The sequence below is a fragment of the Eptatretus burgeri genome, chromosome 10 (assembly GCF_056783735.1).
Source record: "Eptatretus burgeri isolate ZD-2024b chromosome 10, Ebu_testis_v1, whole genome shotgun sequence".
Lineage (NCBI taxonomy): Eukaryota > Metazoa > Chordata > Myxini > Myxiniformes > Myxinidae > Eptatretus > Eptatretus burgeri.
In genome coordinates this window covers 86506039-86524619 of record NC_140970.1, presented here as the reverse complement: position 1 = coordinate 86524619, position 18581 = coordinate 86506039, and the positions used below count along the sequence as shown (strand labels likewise).

The window sequence follows — 18581 nt, the reverse complement described above, 5'->3', positions numbered from 1 at the left end:
CGAGGTTGGGGGGAGGAGTGCTGCGAACGGGTGCACGGAAAGCTTGGGGGGTATAGAGGCCCCGGAGACCCTTGTGGGGACACGAATCCCCAGTGTGGTTGTCCCTGTGTGTGTGGTGCAAGGCGTGAGTGCGTCCCCGTGTGTGGAAGCGACCCCGTGTGTGAGTGGTGTGGTGGCGATGGTGCCAGGGTACGTGCTTCCCAGCACGCCGTGTGTGGGTGAGGGACCATGTGAGTGAGGCCGTGTGAGTGGATGAAACGGCCAGTATGAGTGAGGCACCGCGGGTGAGTGCCCCCGTGTGTGTGAGTGAGGCACGGAGTGTGGATGAGGAACCGCGGGTGAGTTCCCCCGCGTGTGTAAGTAGTATGGTTTGTGTGAGTCGTGAGGCACGCGTGAGTGAACGGCCGAGTGCAACGGAGACCGTGTGTGTGAGAGAGCGGTATGTGAGGGAGATGTCGGTTGGCATGCGGGAGCACGCAGCCGCGTCTCCCGGTGTGAATGTAATGGTGTGGAGTGTGAGCGTCGTGACACGCAGGTGTGCGTGGGTGGAATGGCGACGACGAAGGCGACAGAAGAAAGAAAGCCGAGTAGCGGCTGTAGCTGTTTCGGGAACCGTGCCGGGTTCACCCAGCAGTGAGCACGAGGTTCGTGCTGTGCAACGCACGAGACCCCCACGTGCTCGCTTGCGGGAATGAAGTCCCGGTCCGGAAACGCACGCGGTGGATTTGCCGATCCCGCGGACGGACAAAGTTTAGGCAGGATTACGGATTTGGACCGGACGGGTTCTCCACGCGATCGTGTGTGTTAAGCCCCAACGGGCAAAGCACATGTGTTCGCGTGGGGAACCCCTCGAGACGTGGGGCTTGTTTTTTTTATGCGCACGGTGACGTCATGGCTGCACGTGGGGTTGCAATCCGGCAGGAGGGGTATCCCTGCCGGATAGTACCGTCCAAGGAGGGGCGAGGTACACGTGCAGCTGCATGACGTCACGGGCAGGTGTAAAGTGCGCGAGCTCTGAGTTTCCGCGTTGGTGCTGCGCATGTAGAAAAAAAAAAAAAGAGCAAGCCTCACTTTCGGGTGCACAGGATTCCTGGGCAAGGGGTGGAAGACCCCCTTACCCGGGGCACAGGATGGAAACTAGTTAGGGGGAAGGGTTAGCTTAGCTAGACCGACTTCATGGGGCAGGGGGTAAGTCCTCATGGAGTCCGTGGAATGGATTAGTTAGAGGGATTGTAGCCAGATTTAGGATGGGAAAATGGGAAATAAAATGATTTTTGATTATTTGAGGACATGGACAGACTTGTGAATGTGTAGAGGGGACGTAGTTTAGCTACGTAGGTTAAAAGGAACGTGCTGTAGTTTAAGGGACGACGTGGGAGCACGAGTTAGTTAGGGGATGTAGTTAGGAGGATGGCAGAGTTCAGCGGCGTGTGTGTTGAAGAGTTGTTGGTGAGTGAATTGGAAGCATGTGCTTGGTGAGTGAGTGAGGCCAGCGGGTCTGTGTGAGTGGAGCGAATGGGGAATGCATGGTGCGATGAGTGATTGGGGGGAGGAGTGACTCCCGCCCAAAGGGACCCCGGGGTTGGTATAAAGTGAATTAGCTGGGTTAGTTAAATTGAAAAATGGAGGTCGTTTTGTTGTTGGTGGGAAAGTAGGCTCGAGACCCATTTGGAGGGGTGCAGGAGCCCTGTTGACGGGCTTGGGAGCGTGGCTGCGAAAGGTGAGTATCGCTGAGTGGGTACCCCGGGCACCAGGCTAGTCGGCCGCGGTAGGCCAAGGGCCCATGGGGGGCCGGGATAGCGTAGTGGGCACGGGTGCGCCTGCTTGGTGCGGGGGCCCGGGGCGCCATTAGCCGCGTGGGCAGTGTTGTGGGCACGGGTGACCCTCGGAAAGGGGCCCGGCGAGCCAGCCTGCCACGTGTGCGTTTCAGGGGAGGTGCCATGGGGGGCACTCCCCGGTGTTAGGGAGCTGGTAGGCTCGGAGGCAGTGTAGTGCCCGGGGGTGCCATAGCGGGAGATTCGGCAGAGGGTCGTGCCTGCCAAAGGGAGCCACGTGTCCCAGCCAGGAGACCGTGTGAGGGCACGGAGAGAAAATTTGGGGGCGAGGCCCGAAATTGTGAGGACACCAACACAGGCGACGGGAATCTGGGTTGTTAGAACCAATAGTTTAAGCGAGAGGCGCTTGTTGAAAGCCCCGGGGTAGTTTAACAGTTAAATGGATAGGGTAGATTAGGAGATGTACCCCTCCGCTCCATCCATCCCCTCGCTCTCGTTGTGGGCCGCTGGACCCACTTTGGTAATAGATCGCTGAACTCTGGGGAGGCCATTCTGAGGCTTCGTTGGGCCTCGACACAGGACGTTAGCTCTCCCTTATTCCCCTCCGGGAAGGGAACGTAGGGGTTGGGAGTAGGCTAGGTGACAGGATAGGTTAGCCGAACAAAGACGATAAAGGGGGTTAGGGGACGATTTATAGTGGGGAAGTAAAAATAAAAACAACAAAAAATTAAGTTGGGGCTAAATTGGGGTTTGACAAATTAAGGGAGTGGGTATGTACAGTGACAGGCAAAGGCGATAGGTTGGGAGGGAGACAGGTAGGTATGTCCGAGCCCGCCTTCCAAGTGGCCAGCACCACCGCACTCCCTCCACCAACCTCCACTGAACGGCAAAGGCTGGCCAACTTCATCGGCTGGCCGTGTTTTGCTTCAAGGCAGAGGTCGGCCAACTTCATCGGCAGCTGTTGTTTTGCTGCAAGGCCTGTGCCATCGGCTGGCCGTGTTTTGCTTCAAGGCCTGTGCCGGCCCACTTCATCTGCCGGCTGGCTGTTTTCTTCAAGGCCTGTGCCGGCCAGTTTGTCTGCCGGCTGTGTTTGCCTGCAGCGGCCTTCTTCTGCGGGTTGTGTTGCCTGCACCTTTGCCATGCCATGCCCACTGCCCACGTTCACCAGCCCCGTTCAATTTTTGCTTTGCCCCCCCCCCCCTGTTCATTTCCATGTGCGCCAGGATCCGCAAGGCAACAGTTTGCAAGCTGCAAGAACTGCCCCGTTCGCAGCTACAACACGGGCCTGCAGTGGCGGCCCGTGCACCGTGTTTGTGTCCATCCATCTGTCTGTTGTGTTCATTGCGTGTGCCACTTGAGCTGGCACGGAGACTGCATTTGTGCAGCCCATACACCGTTGTGGTTCACTGAGTTCAATTCAAACCATCCATCCATCCATTCGTTGTGTTCATTGCGTGTGCCACTTGAGCTGGCACGGAGACTGCGTTTGTGCAGCCCATGCACCGTTGTGGTTCACTGCGTTCAGTTCAAAAAGGAAGGCCTTGGACTGCGTGTGAGCAGCCAGCCACGTTCCCTGTCACCTGCATTGTTTTGAGCCAGAGACTGCATGCGAGCAGCCTGGCTCCCTGCTAACTGCTTTTCTTTTGCAGAGTTCATTGATCCTGGGCCATGGTTTAGTGTAAAATTTGTAAGTTAAGGTTAAGATGTACTGTAAATATGAGTGCGCCCCCGGCATGTCTGTCCTAGCGCCGGCAATTTTATTTAAGTCGTCCGTGTGAGTGAGTTTGTTTAGGTAGTTACGCAGCCCTCAGGTTATTTATTTTGGGGACACGAATACCATGAATGTCGCACTCAGGGATCCGTAGGTAAAATGTACTAGGGGAAAACTACACATGATGGCACACGAAAATTTGAGGACTCGGGACGAGTCTGTAAAAAGGGGAGGGGGTAGTGTTGCGGTTACCAAATTCGCAAACCACCATTCAGGTCCCTTAGGTGAGGTATCTCGGTAAGTATATGTGTAGTTAGGCCCAAACCCGTTGTCTAGTGGGAATACATGTCATTCATGCGTGCTGCGACTCTTCAGGATAGCCGTTTTTCTTTTACTATCTTTATTTTGGACCAACCGCCATGATTACCACCGCCAACTGCGTCTCAACAGTCATCACATCAACCACCCACCACAACGCCGCTTCACCACAACAGCCACGACCTTGACCGTCAACCCTCGCAACCGTCGCATCGCCACCGTTCTTGCGCCGCTTGTGGGTACCGGTATTGGACTCGTGCAGGGCGCGCGCCGAACAGCGTGTACAAAACCACGGATTTTCCGCTCCAAAAACGGATCAAAAACGACACACGCCCACTTTTGTTCCGTCCAATCGGTGAGCGAGGGGCGATTTGGCCCCGCCTCCAGGGCGTTGGAGGGCGGTCGCTATATGCAAATTCATGGATCAAAATGCATTCACGCCCACTTTTTCTCGGGCCAATGGGGAGCGAGGTAAAAGGTCGAAGGCAGGGGGTCAAAGGCGAAGCCACGGGGCTGATATAAGCGGCTGCGTTCGTCAGAAAAGTTGTTGTTGGTCGTAGTCGGTCGTCGTGTGCGTTGGGGTTGTGTGTGCGTTGGAAGGAGTTCGCAGGAGGAAGAGTTCGGAGTTGGAGTCGGAGCGAAGAGGACGGAGCTGTGGAGAGGCGGCGGCGGCGAGGGCAGATGAGGGGGTGCTCGCGTCGGTGCCGGGAGCTGCACACCAGGGAGGCCGACGGCGCGACCTGGTCGAGGTGGAGACGCTCGTCGCGGGACCCGAGACAGAGTAAAAATCCTCCTTTCCCCGAGCATCAGCAACCCCCTCCTGTTTCCCCCCCGCGCTGAGATAGTGCGACCAAGGGGGCCCCCTTCCCACCCCCTACCAGACACTGTCCGCGAGGCCCGCGGAGTTGAGGCACCATCGCCGCTCCGCGTCTCATCACCAGACGGGTAGGCCCGACCCGGTCTTGGCCTCAGGCCCGCCTCATCCTTGAGGGTGTTCTTTTTCTTGGTTTTGGGTATGTGTTGTCGGCGCCGTCTGTGAAGTAGAATTGTATAAGTGTTGCCGTGTGCTCGGTAGTCGGTATTAGCTCTGCATTGTGTCTTCGCTTTTACATTTGCTTTTTGTGTAAAATTGCATTGTGTTTCTCTTCTTTTCTATGTGCTTTTGGTGGAATTGTATATGTGTGCTTTCCGTTCATCGCGAATAAATGTGCTTTATTATTGAACTGTTCTCCCACTTCGCTTCGTCTTTTCCTCTATTGAATCCCCATCTTACTTCACGTAAATGGTTGGTAGTGGGCTGGATACGCCCGATAATTATTCGAACCGTCGAGGCCGACGATAACACCGCTCTGTTATCCCGATAGTACGGAACGGGTCGCTTAAGTGGCCCGTGTCCGAAGTCGACCTGCGGCGAGGTGCGATCGCCCGGTCTACCCTCCGTGTGGGTACTTAGGTAGGTCGAATTTGGCGAGCAACCCTATCCCACGCGGGGGCTGATTGGCTCGATCGCGGTGAGACTGAAAGGTCCACCCGTGACTGGTTCCCGGCGTTAGTCCGAGAGGGTCACGACTGGATTGTCCGTCCGGTGGGCGACGTGCCGCGATTCGAGTTACGTGGCCGTCAGCACGCCGGCGGGCGCGAATCCGTTACAATATATATGTCAAGAAAGAACAATTGTGACGTCATGAAAGATGTCATAGCACCGTGTCCTGTCATGACGTGTCGTGACGTCATAGCACCGTGCAGGCCCGTAGGTGTGGGCCCGTAGGTGTTGCCAGTATTTGCAGCTTCATTCCTTCGCTCTCGTAAACGACAACAGGGGCATTGTTTCAATTAGATCGGACCAACCGTATCATAAATGGCCATAACTTGGGAAACACCTGGGAAACATACTCAGGTCCCCAGCGTCAATTGTGATGTCATATCAAACGAAGAAGAAGAAGAAGAAGAAGAAGAAGAAGAAGAATTGTGATGCCCCGTCTCTCTCGCCACCCCTCTCCTCCCCCTCTCTTGCCCCCCTCTCTCCCCCCTATTTTCGCCCCTCTCTCGCCCCCAATCTCAACTTCCCCTCTCCCGTCCCCACTCTCGCCCCCTCCTCTCTCCCCATTTCTTGAATTGTGACGCCCCCTCTCTCTCACCCCCTCTCTCCCTCCCCTCTCTCGCCCCCTCTCTTGCCCCCCTCTCTCCCCTCCTCTCTCCCCCCCTGTCTCCCCTCCTCTCACCCCCCTCCTCTCATACCAAACGAAGAAGAAGAATTGTGACATCAATCGTGCAAAAAAAACAGAATAATAAATAAACATTAATTGTGACATCATTTGTGACGTCATAGCACCGTGTCTTGTCATTGGTTGACAGATAAATGGCCGTAACTTGGGAACCACACGTCCAATTAATATCAAACCTTGAAAAGGCACATACTCAGGTCCCCAGCGTCGATTGTGACGTCATACCAAACGAAGAAGAAGAATTGTGACGTCAATCATGCAAAAATAAATAAATAAACGTTAATTGTGACGTCATAGCAACGTGTCTTGTCATTGGTTGACAGATAAATGGCCGTAACTTGGGAACCGCTCGTCCGATTAATATCAAACCTCGAAAAGGCACACCCGCGGGTCCCCAGCAATATTCCTGGCAAGTTTCAATCAGATCAGGCCGGCGGTCGTCGAGAAACGGCGGTCGCAGACAGACAGACAGACAGACACACACACACACACAGACATTGCTGGAATTATTATTACTAGTGCAGGCCCGTAGGTGCGGGCCCGTAGGTGCGTTCCCGTAGGTGCGTAAACGACGACTGGATTGGGGCATTTTTTCACCCCCCCCGTCTCTTGCCCACTCCTCTCTCCCCCTCTCTCGTGCCAGTACCCTCTCTCGTGGGTGAGGCGTGCCAGTACGTGCAGCTTCATTCCTTCACTCTCGTAAACAACGACTGGATTGGGGCATTTTTTCAATTAGATCGGACCAACCGTATCATAAATGGCCATAACTTGGGAAACATACTCAGGTCCCCAGCGTCAATTGTGACGTCATGTCAAACAAAGAATTGTGACGCCCCTCTCTCTCGTCCCCCCTCGCTCCCCCCTAGTCTCGCCCCCCTTCTCTCCCCCTCCTCTCTCGCCCCCACTCTCACCCCCGCTCTCTCGCCCTCTCTTGAATTGTGACGCCCCCTCTCTCTCACCCCTCTCTCTCCCTCCCCTCTCTCGCCCCCACTCTCACCCCCTCCTCTCTCGCCCCCTCCTCTCTCCCCCTCTCTTGAATTGTGACGCCCCTCTCTCTCGCCCCTCTCTCCCCCTCCTCTCTCGCCCCTCCTCTCTCCCCCTCTCTTGAATTGTGACACCCCCTCTCTCACGCCCCCCTCTCTCCCCCTCTCTCGCCCCTCCTCTCTCCCCTTCTCTTGAATTGTGACGCCCCCTCTCTCTTGCCCCCCTCTCACCCCTCCTCTCGCTCCTCCTCTCTCGCCCCTCTCTCTGTAAATGTATTCACAAATATCTTCCAAGCACAACAATTAATTCAAACCTTGGGAAAGAACAGCTTTCAAACCCTTGGGAAACGGCTATTTCGCTTGGGAAAATTCAAACCTTGGGATTAATTAATAATTTGAACAATGAATTTAAACCTTTGGAAAAACCGGCTTTCAAACCTTGGGAAACACTTGGGAAACAGCTGAAACGGATGAAGAACGATATCAAACCTTGAAAAGGCACAGACTCAGATCTCCAGCGTCGATTGTGACATCATACGAAACGAAGAAGAAGAATTGTGACGTCATTCGTGCAAAAAAAATATTAATTGTGACGTCATTCGTGATGTCATTGCACCGTGTCTTGTCATAGGTTGACAGATAAATGGCTGTAACTTGGGAACCGCTTATCCGATTAATATCAAACCTTGAAAAGGCACATCCGCGGGTCCCCAGCAATATTCCTGGCAAGTTTCAATCAGATTGGACCGTCAATCATGCAAAAAATAATAATAATAATAATAAAAAATAAATAAATAAACATTAATTGTGACGTCATTCGTGATGTCATAGGACCGTGTCTTGTCATTGGTTGACAGTTTAATGGCCGTAACTTGGGAACCGCTTATCCGATTAATATCAAACCTTGAAAAGGCACATCCGCGGGTCTCCAGCAATATTCCTGGCAAGTTTCAATGAGATCAGACCGTCAATCATGCAAAATTGTTTTTTTAAATAAATAAATAAATAAATAAATACAGATTAATTGTGACATCATTCGTGACGTCATAGCACCGTGTCTTGTCATTGGTCGACAGATAAATGGCCGTAACTTGGGAACCGCTCGTCCGATTGATATCAAACCTCAGAAAGGCACATCCGCGGGGCCCCGGCAATATTCCTGGCAAGTTTCAATCTGATCGGACCGGCGGTCGTCGAGAAACTGCGGTCGCATACAGACAGACACACAGACACACAGACAGACAGACACACACACAGACACACAGACAGACAGACAGACAGACAGACAGACAGACACACACACAGAGATTGCTGGAATTATAGATAGATATTACCTTGACGTTCAAAATATTTACTTCTGAAATTTGCAGCCAAATTTGTTCAGTAGAAGCCGAGAAAGGAAATTTCAGTCCTTGTGTTAAAGTTGCATTCAGAGAAACCATCCCATATAAAGGGAGGGGGTGCTTTGTGCCTCCCTTGATACAGTAAATGTCCTTGAGTGGCCCAGTCAGAGCCTCGACTTAAATTCAATCGAAAATCTGTGGCAAGACTTGAAGATTGCTGTCCATCAATGCTCCCCACGCAACTTGACTGATATTGAACAGTTTTGTACAGGAGAATGAGCAAATATTGCCCAATCAAGGTGTGCAAAGTTGGTGGAGACCTATCCCAACAGACTCACAGCTGTAATTGCTGTCAAAGATGCTTCCACCAAGTATTAACCCAGAGGGTAGACACTTAATCAACCAACATATTCTAGTTACCCTCGCTGAAGGAGAGGGTATTTCATTTGGGTCCATTTGTTTGTTTCTCTGCTTGTTTGTTTGTTTGTCCGCAAAGAACCTTCATGTTTTTCTCAGCAACCGCTTGTCGGATTGAGACGAAATTTTCACCATCGGTGTGAATACTCATATAGAATGTTTTAATGACAATTACGATGTCATGGGTCACGTGGTGTGGCAGCCATGTTGGAAAAATGGAAAAATTTGGACCTCCGTACATCTGAAACCGCACCAAGGAAAAAAAAATTAAACTTGGCTCATAGCAAGTACTCCTTATGAGGAGTAAGTGTGATTTTTATGTCATTATAGGTGTCTTCGTTATGACGTTATAATTGCATCTGTAGAACGCTACATCCGATCAGTTTGAAACTTTTGAGGGTCATCTAGGGATAAAATGGTCCCAAAATTTGTTTGATGATGTCATCGGTCATGTGATTCGGCAGCCATGTTTGTTTTTAAACCTTAAAAAATCTTCTTCTCTGAAATGGCTGAACAGATCGAGTCAAAACTTTACACATATGACCGTCTATCCATGAGGAACAAAACATTCACAGATATGATGTCATAGGTCACATGGTTTGGCAGCCATATTGGATTTACCCAAAAACATTTTAAAATGTTCTTCTCCAGAACGGCTGGACAGATCGAGGGGAAACTTCACACAAATTTTCTCCAAGGCATGTGTACAAGGTTGTTCAGGAATAAATGATGTCACCTGGTTTGGCAGCCATATTGGATTTAAGAAAATATTAAATTATGTTTTCTCTGGAATCGCTTAATCAATCGACGTGAAACTTCATAATTGTAATCTGGTGATGATGTGGAATACATGTATTAAATCTCAACTTAATCAGATACATGGTCTGGCAGCCAGAATTATTTAAATTTTTGATGTGGGATTTTGTTTTGTTTTTTCATGTGGGATCCAGGTTCCTCCTGATTACTTCATCTTTTCATTTTGCTTGTTTGGGCTCCCACTGATTACTCCAATGCAGGGTTTGTGGAGTGCTTGGGATATTGTTGTCACATGCACACAGTGACCAGTCTTTGCCATAAAGACCTGAAGCTCTTTTAAAGCTGCCATTGGCCTCTTGGTGGCCTCTCTGATCAGTCTCCTCCATGTTCAGTCATTCAGTTTGGAGGGACAGCCTTATCTAGGCAGGGTCGTGGTGGTACCATACGCCTTCCACTTCTGAATGATTTATTGATTGTGCTCCAAGGGATATTCAAGACCTTTTAAATATTTTTTATATCCATCCCCTGATCTGTGCCTTTCCACAACTTTATTCCGGAGGTCTTTTGAAAGCTCCTTGGGGCTCATGGTTGAGTCTTTGATGTGAAATGCACCCTGAGGCAACAAAAGGTGAAAATTTTGAAAGGAGGTGTAGACTTTCTTTCGGCACTGTATCTCTCCATGGTTAAGAATCACTCAAAAAATTCTCGTCTGGTTCCGAATTTGGATCTTCACCAAAATCGAATCAATTCCTCCTTGTCACATACCCAACGTGTCCACCAAGTTTAGTCTGAATCAGTCCATACCTTTTTGAGATGATGTGTTATATATCAGTTTAGCCCATTCACTCAATGGTAAAGATCGATTCATTTAAAAAAAATTCTAGTATCCGGATCCGGATTGGGATCTTCACCTAAACCGAATCAATTCATCTTTGTCACACACCCAAACTGTCCACAAAATTTCGTCCGAATCCGTCCACAATGTTTTGAGATATCTTGCACACAGACAAATAAACAAACAAACAGGGGTGAGAAGAATAACTTCCTTCCACCTTCGGTGACACAGGTAACCAGCGGGTCTAATTCGTTATCGAATCCCAGACTGACCTGCATTCGCTGAGCAATAACCTGTGCACCACGTGGATGAAAGATGTAAACAGGGAAGGTTGGGCTGGTAGTGTGAACAGAATGAGATGGTGGTCCTGCATATATACTGTATATAGCCTTTATAATGGGGTCAGTTTGTGAACAGCCCAACTGTTAATGAGCAATACTAATTTAAAAATATAATTTTCGTCACCGTGATAGAAAATTTGTATTATGTTACGAGGGGGGGAACAGAAACGTGTACATTAACACCGGTTACACATTGGGTACAATGAGGGTGAACTTTCAGCCATTTTACCTGCAATCGAGATTGTTCGATGCAGGCTGGAAACGAGTCTGTTGGCTTCGGCATCACCAAGGCGAAGCCACTGTGGCTTAGACCAGCTTCCTGCCAGGTACACCCCTTGGAGTTCGTCGACCCCGCCAATCCTGCAGCAATAAAGTCGAAAGTTTACACTGGTGTCCAGCTGGGTAATTTGAATACAAAACGATGGAAAGATGTGTACAGCAGGATCCATTATTACAGACTAGCGGAACTAGCTATCATGCTGCTCCTAAGTTTTCCACTGCTTTTGGTACTGTTGCATTCACTGTGAACTTCAACTGAAAACTAAAGGCATTTGTCATTCGGTTCTTCCATGTCTCAACCGATCGATAAAAAAGATTGTTTTTTGGGCAGTTCTGGAAAACCTGAATCTGCCATGAGTCTCACTCGTCTCACTATCTGCCATTATCTTTCCTGGGAAAGCCACGTTTCCAAGCTGGCCTCAAAAGCCAGTCGCTGACTGGGCATCCTCTGTCGTGCAAAGTCCTTCCTTAGCTCACCTGAGATCCTGACCACATACAAAGCTTTTATCCGCAGCCTGTTGGAGTATTGCTCTCCCCTCTGGGCTGGTGCTCCTGCCGCACACCTAGCTTGGCTTCACACTGTGGAAACCAAGGCATTTGGATCATTGGTATCTCCTGTGATGAGGCTGAGTCTTTGGGTCTCTCACCACAGGCAGGTCGGTGGTCTTTCTGTCTCCTACCGTCTCCTCTCTGGCCTCGCCCCTTTTGCTCTGTCTGCGATATGTCCCCCCCCTATATTTCCACAGGGCACTCAAATTCCACCAGCAACCCCCTTCTGGTAGAACTACCAAAATCAAGAATCACTGCTCACCTTCCTTCTTTTATTCCTCCCCGCCTTTGGAACAAACTCCCACACTGTCTTCAATCCCATCTCTTCACTCCAGGTTTTTGAAACAGCTGTTCACCAGCATCTCTTATCTTCCCCCATCCAAAACCATGATCTTTTCTACCCCCACTAATCCACCCCAAACACACCTCCTTCAAATTCCCTGTTTTCTTTCCTGAAAGTCCCTGTATTGTCCAGCTTGTTTACCCCGTGTACCCTGCCCCATCCCTCTCCCTTCCACAGATCTCCTCATGTCTCTGTTCCCCACTGTTTTGTGCTTCCCTCTCCCATCTCTCTTGTCTTCTGCTCCCCTTGTTAGACATTTTGTTCATGAGCTCTCATTTGAGCCTCAACATTGTATACAAAAAACAACATCTTTGCAATAATGAAGCCTTATAGTTTTGAGGGCATTTTGCATGGTTAGTGTTTTTTGTCTTGCTGATGAAGCATTGAGGTACAGGGTGACCCACAAAATGATTACACATTCATAATTGCGAATAAACAGAAAAGCATCATCATTTTGTGCACCACCCTTTAGAAACGGTGCTGTCACAGACCGGTGTTGATGTAAACTGCAAATGCAATGCGAGCCTTGCACCCTGTCCCTTTCAGGTGGTGATCCAAGTTCGTGTTGTATGGAGAACATATTTTTAGCCTAGCTTGTTACTGAAGAGACAGAAGCTATTGTAATCGGTTTGTGAGTGTGTGAGTCCGCACACAGATCCACTTTAATCTAGATCGTTCATTCCTCATAATCTATGACAAGCAGGGTATCCGGCGTTGCTCGTAATTGTTCTGATGCTATTGGCATTTTGGAGAAACCAAATTTTGGTTATTTTTGGACACTTTCCCACACCGTCTCAGTAATAGGGTCGGTGATCATTTAATATACTACCTTTCACATATATACAAAGGCTTAGGCACCTTAGACTTAGAGCGATTAAAAAAACGTTTTTCCCAATTTTGTTTTGACTAAACCACTCAGTGGGATTTGTTAGTGGGAATCTCAGAAAAGTAGACGAAGATCCCTTTGGCCATCTCTGAGAAAAATGGCGACACACACGCACGCACGCACGCACGCACGCACACACACCTCTTCTCTTTTTTTTGTCCATAGTCGAGGCTCGTGGAAGATCTAGTACTAGTACACTGAATAGATCGGAATGTAAGAAGAGAAAAGGAACATCAGAGAGAGGGTGAAACACCAACAGTAGAGCCAAAGGCCAATGCAGAGGGAGGCGGCCAAATGATGGATGTGGGGAGGAACTGGGGGCAGGAGAGGATGCAGGCAGTGGACAAGATGGATACAGAAGGGAACTCTCAGGAGGGAAAACGACAAATTTGGAAGGAGGAGGGATTTTGGAAGGAGGAGTGGGGTTAACGAGGGTAGAAAGGATCATGGTTTTGAATTGGGGATAATCTGAGATGGTGGTGAACAGCTGTCCTGAAAACCTGGAGGGACGAATGAAATTGAAGAGAATGTAGAAGTTGATTCCACAGGCAGTGAAAAAGAGGAACGATTGAAAATGGAGGTGAGCATGGTGGACCGTGTAAGCCTTGCAGAAACCTGAGGAGTGGGGGGGGGGGGTGGACGGCAAAGCCCGGAAAGAGCAGATGGTGAAAGATCATAAGGGAGGCCCCGTAGATGACAGAAAAAACACAGGCCTGTCTGCGATGGCCTAGTGATAGGCCCATAGACTCAGCTTTGTTGTGGGAGATTCCAATGATCTTGAAGGCCTTGGTTTCCATGGCATTAAGCTGAGCAAGATGTGAGGCAGAGGAGCCAGCCCAGAGGGGAGAGCAGTACTCCAGCAAGCTGTGGTTGAAGGCCTTAAAGGTGGATATGAGTTCAGGTGTGCTGAGGAAGGACTTTGTATGACAGAGGATGCCAAAGTTGGCAGTTCGCTTTTGAGGCCAACTTTGAAATGTGATTTGCCCAAGAAAGACGTTGCCTTATAGTCAGGCATTTGAATGCCTGAACTTCCTCAAGAGGATTGTTAAGAAAGTCGAGAGGAGGGTTTGCCAGACAGTTCTTGTGGAGTGAAATCGTGAAAGTGTGAGATTTGTTCGGATTGAAAGACATATTTGAGCAGCTTGTGATTTTTTTTTAAAGGTCAGAAGAGAGGGAAGAGGCCTGTCTGAAGAGGCAAACCTATCTAAAGGGTGAGGAATGTCACAGCAGAGGGTGGAGTCATCAGCAAATAGATAAAGGTGATTTTCCAGAGAGTCAGAGAGATCATTGATAAAGATCAGGAATAGGATGGGGCCCAGAACACTGCCTTGTGGCACTTCAGCATTGACAGGGAGAGTTGATGAAAGGATTCCATTGAGAGCCATGCATCGGCTACGAGAGTAGAGGAAGTCAGTCAGCCATGTGTGCAGTTGGCCATGGATGCCATGGGCAGAGAGTTTAGAGAGTAAGACAGGATGCCATAGTATAGATCTATAACTCGAAGAGAGATGTTTGTGTGCATCACGATTTTTCTTCGAGATGGACGAATGGATCTTCGTCAAACTTTCAGAGGTTCATCAGTAATTGCTGGGGAGTGTGTTAGGCAAAAAAGAAATTGAAATGTATTTTTTTCAGTTAGATTGTTTTGGATTGAATAACTACATAGTACCTAAACCTTTGTAGTTTTGTGAAAGGTAATATCAAACAATCCCTGGCCCTGTTCCTTAGTAGTTGTAGGGAAATGTTTTAGGCCCCACAAAAAAAAAAATCTAAATTTTGTTTTCTTCATAATGCCAACAGGATTGGAACAGCATTGGGCAATGCCTGGTACCCCAGCTAGTAATCTATGCAGCACAGCGAGGGTTTTCAGTATTGTATTGCTGTACACCGCTCCATCCCAATGCTATATCCAGGCGATGTACGACGTCATCGCCAGGCACCAAAGGAAGGGAGTACTGTTTTCATTCCGTTTGTTTTCTTGTTTGTTACTTACGAAATCTTTAGATTTCCTAAGTATATTGATAACTTCCAGACTCTGTTTGTGTGTTTATAGGCATGATAACTCGAGAACGGAAGAAGCTACCAATGTCAAATTACACCACGGGATTCAGGAGGGTGATGGCTTGCGCTGATTAGATTTTGGTCAAAATCGGTCAAAGGTCAAGGTCACAGTGAGGTCAAAGATCCAAAACATGATAACTCGAGAAAAGTTACCACAGGTATTGTTGACAGAGCGTGAGTTTTGAAGATCGAGGTAAGTTCGGCGGAATTTGTGTGCCAATTCGTCGAGCTACGGCTGTTTTAAAAAATTTAGTGTTATAAAATAATATTGAATAATTCCGTAAATTCCTGTGGAGAAATAGAGTATTTTTGCTTCGGTCGACGTTACGAGTTCGTTTTAACTTCGATTTTAATTTTGTCTTCGGTTTTTGCGATCGCTTATGACGCTTAACACTCGGTTGTCGAAATTCTGGTAAAAATCAGATGTTTTGGAGACGTTTTAAGAATGTATAAAAATATTTCACCCGCCGCATCACGGCTCGTCACATGGTGCAGCGCGCTCGAGCAGACGCGCCGTTGAGTCATGTAAAGGTTTTGCGTGTGCGCGCTGACAGTGTTTTCGGTAAAGATGGTGTTTAAAAGTCATTTTTCATCCCACTAAAGGTTATCGTTGCATGCCTGACTCGCTAAGCCTTCGGATGGTGTAAAGATTGTTTGTGGATGGCCGAATATTACGGTTTTATGACTTTGATAAAATAATATTAAATAATTCCATAAATTCCTGTGGAGAAATGGAGTATTTTTGCTTCGGTCGACGTTACGAGTTCCTTTTAACTTCGATTTTAATTTTGTCTTCGGTTTTTGCAATCGCTTTGGACGCTTATCACTCGGTTGTCGAAATTCTGGTAAAAATCGGATGTTTTGGAGACGTTTTAAGATTGTATAAAAATATTTCACCCGCCACATCACGGCTCGCCACGTGGCGAGGTTTTGCGTGTGCGCGCTGACGTCATCGCACTCGCCCCGGCATCCTTTCGAGTTTGGGGGGGGGGGCGTCGAGTGTGACCTTTACGTTACGTTAATCCGCGGTAACTCGAGAATGGAAGAAGCTACCAATGTCAAATTACACCACTTGATTCAGGAGGGTGATGACTAGTGCTGATTAGATTTTGGTCAAAATCAGTCAAAGGTGAAGGTCACAGTGAGGTCAAACATTCTATTTTTGATGGTTTGGTACAGAATCATCATAGAAACTTCTGGTTTGCGTCGCTACCTTCTCGAGAGACAGATTTTATTAGACAAGGTCAGAGGTCAAGTTGACGATTTCTTAAGTACCACTGTATGACTGCTTGTTTGTTTGTTTGTTTGTTTGTCCAGGCAATATCTCAGCAATCCTCCGATCTAGGAAGTTGAAATTTGGGGACAAACGTGAAGATGTGCTTTGGCAAAAAAAAAAAAATTTCGATTCATCAATTAATTAATAAATGACTGAATTATTATCAATTTATTAATTACATATTTATTTTATTTCTGATCCTGGCAATATCTCAGGCCCCTTTTGAGCTCGGAAGCTGATATTTGGACATGACAGTGACAATTTTGACAAAGTGCTTTGGCGATAAAGATTATTTTTGATTTACTGATTAATCAATTCATTGATTATTTACTTAATTATTATTGATTTATTAATTACTTATCCATTTTATTTGTCGCCCTGGCAATATCCCGGGCGAACAAGTGATTTGGCTATAAAGAGTATTTTAGCCGCATCTCGTGTAGCGAAGGTGGCTCGAAGAGAGCTCGGCCTTCTTCTTCTTCTTCTTCTTCTTCTTCTTCTTCTTCTTCTTCTTCTTCTTCTTCTTCTTCTTCTTACAAAACCTTTAGGACTCGGCTCTTTTATATATAGGATCCGGATCTCCTTAAATACTAAACACCTGTACACATCCTTGCATTGAGGGTGCCTTTTGAGAGCGTCTATCATGAACTTTTAAATATATTCGGACATTTGCTTTAAAGTTTCGAAAAGTTCACGTTACTATTTAAAGATTATTCCATTTAATGTATTGTAATTTCGTAAATACACAATTTTCTCGTCATGAACAACAATCGTCCATGACGGGTGTCACTATTGGCTCAATCAAGGCACGTGACGAAATATCGGAAGTTGTTTTTTTGTTTGTTTTTTTCCTTCTTCTTCTTCCTCTTCTTGTTCTTCTTCTGGTGAAGACAAAACCTTTAGGACACAGCTCTTGGACACATTTGTCCTTGTTGATTTATTGATTAATCAATGAATTATTTTATTTCTTGCTTTCCGGGCAATAAATATCTCGGTCATCCTTTGAAGTAGGAAGCTGAAATTTGGGGACAAAAGTGAAGATGTTCTTTGACAAAAGTGTTATTTTTTATTTTTTGATTAATAATTTAATGGAATAATTAGTTATTATCGATTGATCAATTATTTATTTTATTTCTCATCTGGGTAATATCTCAGGCACATTTTGAGCTCGGAAGCTGATATTTGGACACAGCAGTGAACAAGTGATTTGGCTAAAAGGGTATTTTTAATTTAATTGATTAAATTATTTTCTTTCTTGTTTGTCTGGGCAATATCTCAGCCATCCTTTGAGCTAGGAATCTGGAATTTCAGGACAAAAGTGAAGATGTACTTTGGCGAAAAAAGTATTCCTTATTTTTTGATTAATCTATTTAATTGATTAATTCCGTAATTATTATCGATTTATTAATTACTTATTTATATTATTTCTCATCCTGGCAATATCTCAAGCACCTTTTGAGTTAGGAAGCTGATATTTGGACATGATGGTGGCCAAGTGATTTGGTTATAAAGGGTATTTTTGATTTATTGATTAGTCAATTAATTTTTCAATTAATTCTTTCTTTTCAAAAAGTTACAAATTTGGATGAAACAGTGGTGGTTTAGGTATGCTATCAACCAACTGATTCAGAAAATAATTATTTTACGATTATTATTTATTTTAATTCTGCAATTGATCAATTAATCAATTATTGTATACCGTTCCCTCCTAATTCCAACTCCATGTGTTGCAAGGCGGCATTGTTTTTTTTATTTATTTAGCATGGGGCGGTGCACTTTGAATGTACCAGTACTTGTTTTTGATATTTTTCCCCATTTCCTTACAAATGACAAGTATGATATATCCATAAACCATACTGTGCTAGTATATGAGTCTCGTGATTCCTGATGCGTTTTTAATATATGTGCCTCGTTTTAAGCCGATGGACTTGGCATTTAGTATTTTATTTCAAAAAGAAAAGGTTTCTGTGCTCTGCTTTTCCAAATGAGCTTTCCTATTACTTGTAACAAAGTTTTCCTTTTTTCTGGGAATCACCCCAGCAAAACCGTTGGCAATCAGGAAAAAAAACCCTTATCGTCGCTGGACATTTTGCTCTTTCCATCTTAAATATCCAAATAAATCAGGCAAATGGGGAGGATTAATCTCACTGCTGGCTTTCCTCTGCCCTGTGGTGCTTAATGGCAATTCAACCCTATTTTTGGCTTCCTCCTGCACACCCTGATTTATTAACCCGCTACCAAAGGGACAGGAGAAGCAATTGTAATGTGTGTGTGTGTGTGTGTGTGTGTGTGTGTGTGTGTGTGTGTGTGTGTGTGTGTGTGTGTGTGTGTGTGTGTGTGTGTGTGTGTGTGTGTGTGTGTGTGTTGTGATCCATTCTCAGATCTAATGTAATCTACATATACCCAAGGGAAACTCTGCAGTTAAGTGCTCCTTCCAAAAAATTTTCCACAATGAAATTGGAGCCAAGTTGTCCAATTTATCT

The 18581-nt window shown here is 46.8% G+C and overlaps 1 protein-coding gene across 1 annotated transcript in view; it reads right to left on the bottom strand.

Moving 5' to 3' along the window:
• LRRC34 (leucine rich repeat containing 34) overlaps positions 1-18581 on the bottom strand; it is a 71038-nt gene that overhangs the window by 46086 nt on the left and 6371 nt on the right. The window contains exon 3 of the mRNA XM_085899182.1: positions 10934-11064. Within this exon, the coding sequence (XP_085755308.1) occupies positions 10934-11064 (131 nt within the window). The remainder of the gene's footprint in view (positions 1-10933; positions 11065-18581) is intronic.